The sequence below is a fragment of the Phaeoacremonium minimum genome (assembly GCF_000392275.1).
Source record: "Phaeoacremonium minimum UCRPA7 unplaced genomic scaffold PA7_03_scaffold_449, whole genome shotgun sequence".
Classification (NCBI taxonomy): domain Eukaryota; kingdom Fungi; phylum Ascomycota; class Sordariomycetes; order Togniniales; family Togniniaceae; genus Phaeoacremonium; species Phaeoacremonium minimum.
Genome location: NW_006921351.1, coordinates 23,230 through 36,145, shown reverse-complemented (window position 1 = coordinate 36,145; position 12,916 = coordinate 23,230). Strand labels below are relative to the sequence as shown.

General features: G+C 51.1%; 1 protein-coding gene across 1 annotated transcript; it reads right to left on the bottom strand.

The window, feature by feature from the left end:
- Positions 1 to 2,289: 2,289 nt before the first annotated feature.
- On the bottom strand, positions 2,290 to 2,875 carry UCRPA7_6051 (hypothetical protein; the record flags this gene model as incomplete). Its single annotated transcript, XM_007918600.1, has 2 exons — positions 2,290 to 2,675; positions 2,746 to 2,875. The coding sequence occupies 2 exons, from the start codon at positions 2,873 to 2,875 to the stop codon at positions 2,290 to 2,292; spliced, it is 516 nt and encodes a 171-aa protein (XP_007916791.1).
- Positions 2,876 to 12,916: the final 10,041 nt, after the last annotated feature.

Genomic DNA, 12,916 nt, shown 5'->3' with positions numbered 1-12,916 from the left:
CCACTTCCTACTTCCAGAGGTGTACAGTAAGTACTATCGGATGATATCGTAAATATAACGACAAAGCTATTTGTAGCTCGAAGAGTGGGATTTCCGTTACAGTATCCTGTTCTTCTACCCTTTCCCCATTACTTTATCATGGTCGTCTCACTCACACGTATGGATACTCGGGTATCTGGCAGCTTCTGCAACTGCAGCACTTCCCATTAGACATAACAGCTATTGGGGCTCTATGTCGACGCGGGTCTAGCTCCGCGAGCCTCCTTCGTGACTTGGCGTCTTGGGTCGGTCTTTAGATCGACCGTGTGCGTATTGGAGATGAGTATGCCGCTGTGAGGGCTGGCCAGCGTTGAGACAGATGAAGAGACAGATAGAGGGTGTAATTGCAGGTGAACGTCGAGGTGGATGTTATGATGACGGATGGTCTTCTCCAGCTGGCAGCAAGCGGGCGATTGATTGAATTGTGACGCTCTGCCAGCGGCTTTGAGGCAGCAACGTCAGTTAGCACGGCATTAGGGAAGGAGGTCGACCTCCGTGTCGTCGTGCACCTTCCCTTTCCCTGCCTATAATGATGTTGCATTGCAAAGTCCGGATGGTGTTCTCGTGATCTATCTATCCGAGGGGAACTCGAAACTTGAGCCATTCAAGTGCATGTCTTTCATTCAATGCAGCGCATGCATTCCTCGGTGGTGTGGGCAATGCTTGGAAGGCAAGAGCGCAAGACAGGACATGGTAAGCTGTAAAGGTCCGACGCCGAGGCTTTCTATAATGAAGTTGATCACTTCCGGGTGGCTTCTGGGTACCGTTCGGTCCGGGTTTTCGGTGGTGGTGGGGAGCATCATATGGTCGAGTCTTCATTATGGGTCGGGCATGCTCTCTGGGTCCAAGCAGCCGGGTAAGCGATAGGAATGATCGTTGATGGGATGGTCTCAGCGAACGCCCTTGGCTCAATAGACATTTCCTTTGGAGACGAACTGATTCTAGGATAGGGTTAATGATACCTATTCTCCACTCTCCACAATCCTGACGATTAGAACGAGCTTGACTTCGCCGCCTTCCCACCATACCGCTACGTCCGCGTAGTGATGCAAAACATTTTCAGAGCTCTTGGTTGCTTCCATACTCGAAACTGGCCAGGCTTTCCCTCCGTGAATGGGGACGGATTTGAATTTGCAGAGTCATGAGTAATGGTCTATTGTGCCGATGGGCGATGTCGGATGGGAGGTCGGACAGCGTCATAAAGAACGGCCGGTATTTGTGACTAAATGAATGTAAAGAGGGAAATGGGGATGGCGCTGTCACCCTACTGCTGTTCTCAACCGGGTCAGGGGAAGCGCCAAGCCCAAGCATAGACCACGTTAGTTGAAGTCGTAAGCGTCTATATACAACAAGTCTTTGGTCCGACGATATTGACGAAAGATCACCGAAGCAGTGCAAATAACAGCGTGTCTTTTCCTGGGAAGGTTTATACCATGCGGTCATTAGCATTGTTGCACGATCAGTGTCGCGATAGCCTTGGAAAGAATGAGTATTTTGTTACCTGCTTGCCTACTTAGATGAGCAAGCATAGCTATATGGTAGCCGGTCCTTGTATCAATATGGCCGCTACCCCTCAGAAGCAAGGGATAGTTAGGGGTTAAGTCTTTCAGTCACGTTGGTATCAGTAGGTGGACCGGCATACAGGGCGGCATTATGCTGCAGCATCGCTATATACTTCGTGAATTTTGGTTTGCTGAATTAATGCTCACAGTCGATCGTCTAATATTTTATGGGTATATACACAAGGAAAACATGAGCGAGCTAGGCAATGACTTGCTGCCGCGGATCAAGTGCTGTGAAGATCCCAGATTTCGGCTTCTCGGGGTTGCCAATGATAGTGAGCGGCATGCGCAAAGGGCCAAGATCCCTCCCAGTGAGTACATCCTCTTAGCCTTGTCTAAGTACGGTGAGGAGAAAAAAGGTGAGAGAATCGACTTAGCCACCACCACGCCCTCAAAATCAAGCGAGACAGCCAGACTCTTGAATGGTCAATGCCAATGGCGGCGACCTAGAATAAGCGTGGGCTAGAAACTGGGCGCAACACAGTACTTCGGCACAGCAGGACGACTTGGAGATATTATGTTGTTGTTGTTGTTGTTGTTGTTGTTCTTGGCCGAGCATGCCGCCGTGATCTTTGGTGTTGACACCGCCATCGCCATCGCTGGCCCCGAGGCCATCCACCACGTCGAAGCGCAGTCGGCATGCCAGGCATGGCGGCTTTCTCACCCCCCAGCAGTCAAAGGCAGTCATCTAGCCGGGCATTTGGACTCTGTGGCGAAACTGATCGGATGCCTTTTCTAAGAGATTCGTGGCCCTTGCGCTCCTCTCTTGGCTATTGTCTGACGTGTGGTATTCGTCGATGGGCTTATTGAGAGCCTCCATGTATTCTCGGATATGGCGAGGACACTGTCCGTGCAGCTCGTCGATACGCTCCTGCCGGAGGTCCCTCCGGTATTTCTTTAGCTCCTTCAACTTCACCCATTGCTCGATAGATGTGCCGATAAAGTAGAAGCCATTGGGCTGCCTATATATGGCTATAGTTCGAGGTTGAACGGAAGGAAATTGCTGGTCATTGATCGCCCGTTGCTCGGGGGTGATAGGCTTGTTCAGCTGCTTCAGGAACTGGCCTATTTCATCTGGATGCGTGGCAATGTGTAAGCAGGCATCACAGTACAGTCAAAAAAATATGTGAGACAGTTATCTTACCATAACCTTCTTGACCTCCATTCAGTAGTATCATGAGCGCAATCTCCTGCAATGACTCGTGAGGCATGTCGTCTTCTCGCTCTGACCGTTTAGGGTCTGATAGATCGAAAGCCCGCTCAAATTCCATCATCTTGGCCGCCAGGGCCGCTCTGTACTCGAGTAGGGACTTGTGTTTGTTGTTAATATCTCCGTCATCATCCATGCATCCTCGCGGTAAAGTAAGGGTTTCTTGTCGATCAAACGGGTAGCATGAGTAGACCTCCCCAGCAATCAATCCGGAGGCCGGTCTGTGAGTAGATGGCACTGTCGCGAGCGCTCGCGGCGTGGATCCGTCAACGTCAGCGGAAATGTCAGGTAATGCTCCATGGACGGTGTCGAGAAGCCGTAGTATACAATGTGAGTATTTATACAGGAGAAGATAACCGGCTCTTCTATGGAAGCTTCTACTCGGCTTTGGACACGGTTGAGGGCCGAGTCGATCCGTAAGAAGATCCCAGCATCGAATGCTGCTCGCCACTTGGGCCTTGAGTTCACCTAGTGTAGCAAGCCAGTCATCTGACTCGGGGACAACTGCCCTGAGCCTAGTGGCGACCTGGTCAAGGACGGTTCCAAACCTGGAAGCATTCGAAGCGACTGCGACATGCGCTTGGTGAGGGCTGCAAAGACTCGAAGCAACGGTGGGTTGACTGGAAGCCATGTTGTGGTTTTTTGGTTGGTTTTTGCTAGTTTCTGTTTTTCATTGCGAGCTTTTTGACGACGAGTCAAAACGCGTGGTTGACGGGGAGAATGGACCAAACTTTCCATCTTCCATGATAAGCAAGCACGTGCACCTATGTCCCTTGGGTCGATTTGATCAGGGATAGTGTGGATGGATACCTGATGACGCGATGACATGCGTCAGCCAGCTTGCTTGCTGATCTCTTCCCCTTGGATTTCCGCGCCCCTTTGTCTTCAGGCATCAAATCGCCAGCTGGCGGCCGGCTGCTCACAAAAGACAGGTGTCAGAACAGTAAAGTTACAAATAGAATACAATAGCAGTCAGGCCTGTGCTCGCGCTCGCGTATATCTCGCCGACTGGCGGCTGGCGGATGCAAAGTCACCTCTGCGGTATGACGCAGCGTGTCGCCAACATCTTAGCCTGGGCTTGGATGAGACTTGCACAGCCGAGTTGGCGATACGACGGCATGATGCAGGCGGCATCGTAGTAAGGACCACGTCGATGTGGCCAGCTGTTTTCGTCTTCAGCAAGCACCCGAGCGATTGGGTCCCCATCCAAGAACGATACGGCAGGACTGCTGTGGATGTGGATATTGCTGTTGCTGCGCCCGCGCCGGCCGTCCGCTACTTCTGCATCGTTTGTTGTTATATCGACCTCGGTAGGATCTGAGAGGTTAGGGCTGTCGCTGCCGTCGCCGCTCTTAGTCCCAAGCAGGCTGGCTTGGCCATGGTCCGCGTCAGGCCTCCAAGTCTGCGTTTCGTCTGGATGCGAGGGGAGGCTGAGCACTCCAGAGAACAGGAGCCCAGGCGGAACAAGAGTTAAGAGCGCATCGTAGTCCCAATTCTCAATATCCTCGTCATCCTCTTCCCACTCGGTACACAGTGGCACAGAGGAGGCGCACTCAAATGAGGGGCCGCAGTCGTATAGGGAATAGCGCCTTAGCCAGTATTTGAATTTTTTACGATTGCGCGAGGCACGAACACGTTCGTAGTCGTCGTAGATAATCCAGACGGGGCTGTCGTTCGTTTGGCCCGTCACGGTGGTCATATCGACGGCGACTACATAGCCGGTCACGTGTGCAGCAGTAGACTTGGTAGCGGGACCATTGTTGCCACCGCGAGAGCTGCGCTTCCCGACACATAGCACACCAATCGGAAAAATGATGTTTGGCAGTCGTTCTTGTCGTTGCGAGCTTTGGCACGGGTTTGTGGTGTTGGTGCTAATGACCGCTGCGGCCTCCGCGTTCGCGTTCGTACGGTTTGAGAGAGCACGAGCAAGCCGTAACGTGAAGGGTTTGGGCCCGTTACCAGGATACACCCTAAAGAGCGGATCTATGGTTGCTCCTAAGGCAACCTGATAGAAGAGTCCACCTTCGTCAGGGCCGTCAAAGATGTCGGTCAAGCCAAATCCTATCAGGGGACTAAAGGTACGGTCAACTGGCCCCTCTCCGTCCTCTCGAAGCTGGAGTCCGTCCAGAAAATCTATCAGGCGGTCCCGCGGACTCGGGCCAATCTCGTGGTACGTTGCTACAGTACTAGCTGTATCATCATGAGAGGACGATTGCCCTAGGACGGAGACGCAAGGTTCTTCAGCTACACGAGTCTCTGCTGGAGACATGCACGCATCAGTATTGGTGTCAGTCAACGAAAGGGGTTCTTCAGCACCAATTCAGTGATGATCCTATTAAGGGGATAAGGAGTTCTACTTACTTGCTGTACCTGACGTTCCTTGGTCGCGACCGTCCTCATGACTTTTATGCTGGTTCCCGGCGGTGGTGACTAGACCAGCCAAATCGGCGCTGATTTCCGGCACTTGAGGAGACCAAGGGGGGAGGAGCGCAGGAGAAAGATAAGATGCATCCGAGCAAGCAGACCCCTCATCCTCCGGAGGAGGTTGAGGCCGGAGCAGTGCCTTCTGCTGCTGCTGGTAATCTTGGGCGGTATTACGTGTTGGAGAAGGGTCCTTGTGATAGGCACCATGACAGTGAGAGCTGCTGGATGAAGGCGCAGCAGCAGCAACAGAAGAAGGAGTAGAAGGGGGCGGCGACGACAAGAATGAAGGAGAAGAAGTCATCTTCAACGAAGATGGCCGGCGGAGGCGGCACGAGTAGCAGCACCGAGACTACGGCCTATGCCCCGTCAATGAATTAATCGATCCTGAGAACGACTGATCAACTGATCGCCTGAACAATGGACCTTCCTGCTCCTCGCTTCTGCCGCCTTTTTCGTTGCTTGGTTGGTCGGCTGCTGGCGTCACAGACGATCGATGGGTATGATGGACGGCGAGGATGACAACGATGATGATAATCAAGCGCTCCACCAATAGAAGGGAGAAAACCAGATTGGGGAATAACGATGAGAATATCAAGTTCTCTTCCTTTGTGTATTGTTTTGGGGATACGCGTGAATGGGGAGACTGCGTTGTGCCTGGTGACTGTGTCTGAGGGCATGTGCATTCACACATGTGTCGTCATGGTCACGTGTGCGCTAAGCTCAATTCCCCCAGGGAGGCCGATAAGGCAACGATCAGCTCTACAGATACTGGCTCGAGGTATAAATCAAGCCTGAGTTATTACCGAAACTTTGGTATCCCTAGAGGGAGTATATTATAATACTTATTATCTTACTATCTAATTTATACATCTTTTCATCTATCTAATAGTGGTCAAGTCGTCGTTCTGAGCTGCATTTAGATGCCACCTTGGGTGATCGTACAGTACTTATATATGAATCAACTGGTCATGATAGACATTTCCATAGAGATTTAAATTGAGAGCACCTACCCCTAGCAGAGATTCCCTGGCCCCAGGTTCATATAAAGCCTCACCAGGTGAGAAGCCCCTTAGTACTTAGCCCCACAGTGAACAGAGACAAATTCTGGCAGGCCGACTTAGACCCCAACGCAGCCCAGTACATTTATCACAGCCCCCGTGCTGTGGCTATCTCCAAGGCCGCCATATTGGCGCCCTTTCGTCTAGTATTGACATGGTGCGTAGTCCAATAAAGGCACACGCTAGTCTCAGGCTTGCTTGCTCCCAACGTCTGATTGGAGTGCTGACTGTGGTTGTTATTCTTGATATGTGAAACTCGCCCATACTCTATAGAAGACCTTGCGTTGTACAAGCGGATGGAAGAGTCAGGCCGGTGATTGTATGATAGGAGTCAAATATGGCCGTAAGCCGCACGCCAGTTTGCAATGACGACACCATGATTCTGTACATCTCACCTCCTGTGAGATGCCCCGTGCGCCTGAAATCCACTGGATAGATGATTTCGTCATGCTCACACTCTCCATCACCATTGACCTCCTCAGTGGATCCGCCGTGTCCTGATGTGATTAAGGTTATGTCACTCACGCTACCGTCCCAAGGCGGGGGGTCTTACCAGAGTAGTAGAGCATGAGGGAGTCGCTTGGCTGTGTGTCTTTGACCAGCCAATGCATCGCACACAGAATGTTACGTTTTGTTGGCTGGCTCATAGGATCAGAGTGATGGTCGGTCAGAATGATCATATCCTGCGGTCGGTACTGAAGATACCCAATGAGGTATTGTGACATGTTCTGGGCATTCCGGACGCAGTCTGCGAGTTCTCCCCGCTGTCTGAAGTAGTTGATACCAATGAGAACAGCCTTCTGTTGATACCGATATCGATGTATTGATAATGCCTCCTGATGTGAAATGGGCGTCAAATAGGTCCGGTCCGTGTTCGGGCGCAGAGCTTGAAAGTCTGTCAAGATGAGTTCCACGTCTAGATCAATGTTTTGGAAGATGTCCACTTACTAAACTCGTGATGGAGCGAAAGGCTAGACTGTTGTTGTTGGTAGTCTGAGTCTGTGGAAGGGATCTGTCCTGGGTAGAACTCGTAATACAATTCTGGATCCATCGATAGTTTGTTTGATATGGTAGGCCCCGTCACGCTTCATAACGTAGACAATTCTTGGATCGACGGCCTTATACAAAAGCTATTGTATGACATATCCGACACGTGCGGATCAAATCACCCTTATTTTGTCTGATCGCTTCCGCTACATGCTCGGTTGAAGGTGTTTTAATGGAGGAGAATCTAGTACCAAGTGGTATCGTGAAGAGACACAATGCTGTGACATGAGGAACCTAACCAGCACCTCAGAGCGAAAGTCATGTCATGTCATGCGGAGTACCAGCCAGACCGAGACCGAGACCAAAAAGCCGGGCCAGCTCTAGACCTGTAGATTGCTGATGAGCACACACTCCTTCTCACCGGCGGATGCTACTGATGGCAAAAAGACGCAACATTCAAAAAGCAATCAAAAGATGTTACCGTATGGGAAGGTGGAAATGCATTCCAAGGCACACGCCCTGGCTCATTGGCCCTAACACCATGTCAAGCGACTGTCTATCCCGTGTTATAGCTTGCTCTCTAGTACTAGTGGCACACGGGAACTACTGTCGGTGGCCGGTGAGTTGCTGCAGGGTCCGAGCTGCACAGGGGTGCTGTCTAGACCACCCGGCCCCCGCCATCACCGAAAAAGATCGGGCGACAACTTTGTGGCGGCGACCGGGAGCTGACCAACTCCATGATCGATTGTGTGCATTGTCTCACCCAAGCCCAATAAAGTTGTTGACTGGGGGCTGTGGAAGAGGGTTCGGGCCGGAGCCTTGACCTGCCAGCTGCAATATCGCCGACGATACGCGGGGCTAGACCTGGGCCTGTGTGGTCGATCAAGTCTTAAATAGCGCATATTTGGGGGGACCTTCAACCATGCTAGGGCTCTAACTCGTGTGTTCATTTAGGCCAATAAAAGCGTAGTTAGGTTGTGAATGAATATCACACGATTGTCGGACTTTTACGTCACAAAGCCAGCATGAGTATCCTCTTGTGTGAACAGAGAGAGACGGGGGTCGCAGCCTTGTGGGTATTTGGTAGTGATGTGTGATGTTGCGGGCGTTCTTCATGCAGCTGGGTTTTGTGTCTTGTGTCTCGGGTCGTTTCGGTGGGGTCTTGAGATCCAGGGGGAGATGCAGGTCCCTCCCTGTCGCATCTAGCCTTCAGAATACGAGCTTAGTCGTGGGGCTACAGACGAGAAGCTACTGCAGTACATTTGTTTGGCATTGTATTGTTATAGATCAAGTACATGATCAGGTTATTGACTTTTCTTTTGGTGTGTGCATTTTCCGCTGCATCTGGAACTCCAAGTGTTTCTCGGGCAGCATTCACACACACACACACACACCTCTACTGAATCGCATAATAAGCCCGAGATGCGGGCGCACGAGAATGGAATGTGCGAAGAAGAAGAAAAAAAATCCGCGTCAAGGGACTCTTGTTGCCTGTCCTGCAGAGTCTGTCTGTGCTCGGCGATGTAATGAAACAGCCTCTCCAATCACGTTCGAATGGTCGCCGATTGCCCACCTACAGTTATCAGCCACGTCGATCTAGCTGCGGATCACCGGGTTGTGGGCTGTCTCATTCGTCTGGTGGTGTCACACCTTGTTACCATACTTTTGAGCGTTGAGCCGCCCACTGTTGCCAGCCTTCTTTACTACGCATTGAAGCACAGGTAGGGGGTTGAAGGAGGAAACAAGCTGGTGGCTAGCCCTGTTAGGTGCCGGCTGATCTGGACATAGGGCTCGGACGATAGGGACTTGCTAAAGAGGGTTACGCACAGGGTTGCGGCCAGCTTCTGATAACTGTCAATCGATGGCAAGGTTTTGATAACGCTTTGCTACGCCACTTCTTGTGGTAGCCAACATTCAAGGTAGCTGGTGAATGCACATTGACTGCCGCCGGAAATGGTGGTGTGAGACCCCGTTGGTACAGACACCCGCCGCTCCAGGGTGGGAGTAGGCAGGCCGAAAGTGTTTATCGCCAGCCACGCAACTTGATTGGGTGGACTAGGACCTGCGGGTTTCTGGCTGCCAATCCAGGCTCTTAAGCTGGGCAAAGTTGGATAGAGATGTCCTGACCAGCACAATCTGGAGCCGTGTGTCCTTGAATTGTATCATCCCCATAGCCAGCACTCTGGCGACTGCTTGTAAGGCATTGCTGAGCCTTGGCCCTCTCTCTTTCATCATGTATGAACGAATCAAAGGCTCTATATAGTCCCAAGCAACCGAGTACCTGCGATGAAGCCGCTTATTCACCAGTCCTATACTCGACAGGCAGATCGGTCCCTATTTTCGCGAAGGAAACAAAGCAGGGGGCAGAATGGACCTTGCTGGCTGCATTATGCCAAACCTGCTTATAGAAGGCCTCAGCGAGCGCTCGTAATCAAACCTGGCCGCGGTCATAAAGTCTGAACTTCAGCGATCTAAGTTAGCAACGGGAGTCCCCCGCGCTCGGCCATCCTAGCCTGTCGGTTGTGTTACGATCTTGCCTTTGATATGGGAGACCTAGGAGCCATACTTCGCCATTTACCGACTTCCGGCTTACATCAAACGACGAACTACCGACAGGCAGATCTGATGACACCTTTGGATGAATATAACGTCAATCGGCACCGTAGGCAGACAATGGGGGCAAAGCTGGACCATCACTGTAGAAGAGGCGCCGTGCCTATGGAGATGGGCGACCTCATTAATTATGCATGGTCAGTCACGAGTACCAGCGGTGGCGTTTCCTGGCGTTTCGAGTCTCAAAGTGCCATCAATTGACGCCGTGACAGGGTTCCCAGGTCGTTGGCTAGGACGGTCGGGGAATAGAACTAACATCGCTCGAAATTGATGAGGTTATGACGGGTTCTGGAGCAGCCAGTCGCGGGCTGGCTCAGTTCGAGCTATGTGGCCGTTGTCGAGTAGACGTGATCAGAGCTGTCATCTACTTCGAGGGGGCAGCGAATATGTGATGCTGTGTAAGGGGGCACGGCTGAAGGAGTAGATCCGGTCTCTTTGGACATCGACCAGATGATCGCTTTCCTGATGATCTCCTTTGCATTGACCGGAATATCATCGCGGCGATGTTCATTTCCACGGGTCAAGATGTTGGAAGTAGCGCAGCAATTGCTAATGATACGTTCACTGCAAGCCAAATGAAACTGGCTCGAGGTGAGCGGCCATCGAAACTCTAAACAGATATCCCGGGCCCTAAGCTCTCCCAACAATCTAATCATTCAATTGATGATTCATCTTGCAAGCCTACAGCATTGCTGTGCTTCCAAAAGGTGACTCTTGCCGGCCTGACACACATGTCTGTGTTCACCTGCTGGAGCTCTCCAGGCACCTGAGTGGGCTAGCCTCACCACCTCGAAGAAGAAGAAGAAGGTAAAGAAATCTTTCAGCTGGAATTGCTATTAAGCACTAAATGGACGAACGTATAGATGAAGGCTTTATTTGTATCCCGGTTTTTTTGTATACCTTTTTTAGAAGAGGGTCAGCTTTGTGGCTTTGGTGTAGCATTGCGGGGTCACTTACAAGAGCGAAGTAGGATCTTCTCAATTACAAAACTTCCATAGTGGGAGGTGGACTAGAAAAGTGACAACCCCCACTAAAGTCTCAGCAGTCTCTAGTTAATCATCCAAAATGCTCGCAAACCCGCGCTCTCTCCTTCTTCCTTTCCTCTTGTCGAAGCCAGAGTAAGCGTTATTGTACTAGTCACGATCGTGGCGCCGCATCCGGCTGACGCACAGCATGCTCTGATTCAAGCTCTACTGACAGAAGAGTTTGAACCCAGCCTCATAGCCTCAAAAAGCCTCTTGCAGTGTCCCTGCCGTCCAGCGAATCCGCCTGCCGGCATCGTGAGACTTGGCAATATCCCACAGGAACATAGGAGGAGTGGGTTGTCCACTTGGAGCGGCAAACCCATGACCTTACTAACTAGATGGATAGCTAGAATGTTGAGGCTCTACATCAAGCTAGAGGTAGGCGTGGCAGGGCGAAATACTCGAAACAGGCTACAGATTCGGCTCTGATTGGGTCGTTTATCATTTCCGCAATTTTACCACACCTCTGGCTCTCAGTAAGTAAGAGCTTACGAAGTCTCCTTACTGACCGCCGTTGTTACACAGGAGTGGTTCTTACAAGCCCCCCCCCCTGACCTCGCCCCGCCCCCTCTTCTTCCCCTATCCCTAGCCCACGATCGGCGTGCAGCTGTCCTCGCTTGCGGATCGGTGGCTGATCAAGTGATTATTTCCACAATGAGTCGTTTTCCTCAGCTCCACACTTTCAGAGGAGACACCTGGGCCTATCACTGACTTGTGGCAGGCTTTGGTAGGTGAGGTAGGCTTGCTTCTTGTCGAGTGTGAACGCCAGTTTAAGCCAACACATTACGCATTTCGTAGTGTGCCGCCCCAGCTAATCTCGCGCGCCCTGATACCCGCAACTCAAGTTGACACTCCCGCTATCAAAGATGTACGCTCACTGCGAGCCATGTATGTTGTGAAGACAAACGCTGTCTTCATGCTACTGATGTACCCCGAGTCTACACATAGACAATAGGTGTCATCATACTATTTTGGACCAGCTTCTGTCGACACTGTCAGAGTCTGATCAAGAAATGTGGCAACAAAAGTGATTAAAAAATACGGTACACATTATGCTTGGTTTAGTTATGTTTGAGCAGCAATCTCGAATACGAAGTCGCCAACTCACAACTCCTACGATTGTTGCCATAACCTCGTTATGGAGTCCGATTATGAATGGCTAAACTCATCTCCTTGGCCGCCCCATGACCCACACGTCGGTGCGTCGCGTACTTCAGACAGCACTACCCGGTATTTCTAATTGATTCCAGAAAACCAGAGTAGCCAATGTTATCCGCACAGCGATCCCAGGTCTCAGCTTTGCCGACCACTGTACCGTCAGAGAGCTCTCCTCATCGGCGTCAACTATTTCAGACAACGTGGAGAGCTTGGGGAGTGTGTCAGCAACGTTCGCAGCATGTCGCAATACCTGATCGAGACGTTTCAATATCAGCACCAGCAAATAGTTGCTCTTACCGACGACCAGCTCGGTTCTAAGAGCCAGCCTACGATGCGAAACATCCTATGTGGGATGCATTGGCTTGTGAAAGACTCGCGGCCAGGGGATAAGCTCTTCTTTTATTATTCTGGTAAGGTTTTAGATACTCAGCTACTTGATTCACTCCCTCCTAATCCTAATAGGGCATACAAGGGTCGTTGAGACTCTTGACGAGTATGGGCAGCCCATGTATGATGAAGCCATTTACCCCATGGACTTTCGGCAGCAAGGTCATATCACGGACGACGAGATGTATAGAATCATGGGTGCGCAGTTGCAGAGTGGGGTGCAATTCACCGTCGTTTTCGACTCGTACCACATCATCACGAATCTCGCCTTGCCGTACCTTGCTCACACCCAGGGCATGCTCAAAGACTGCTATTCAGATTATCACATTGCTAGTGATTGGTCACCTCACATCTATGATAGTTCTGGGCATTGCAATCCATCCTAATCTGGTCTTAGCCACTTGTACTACAGGCATTATAATTGGCCATTTGTCCGATTCAGAACAGTGATTA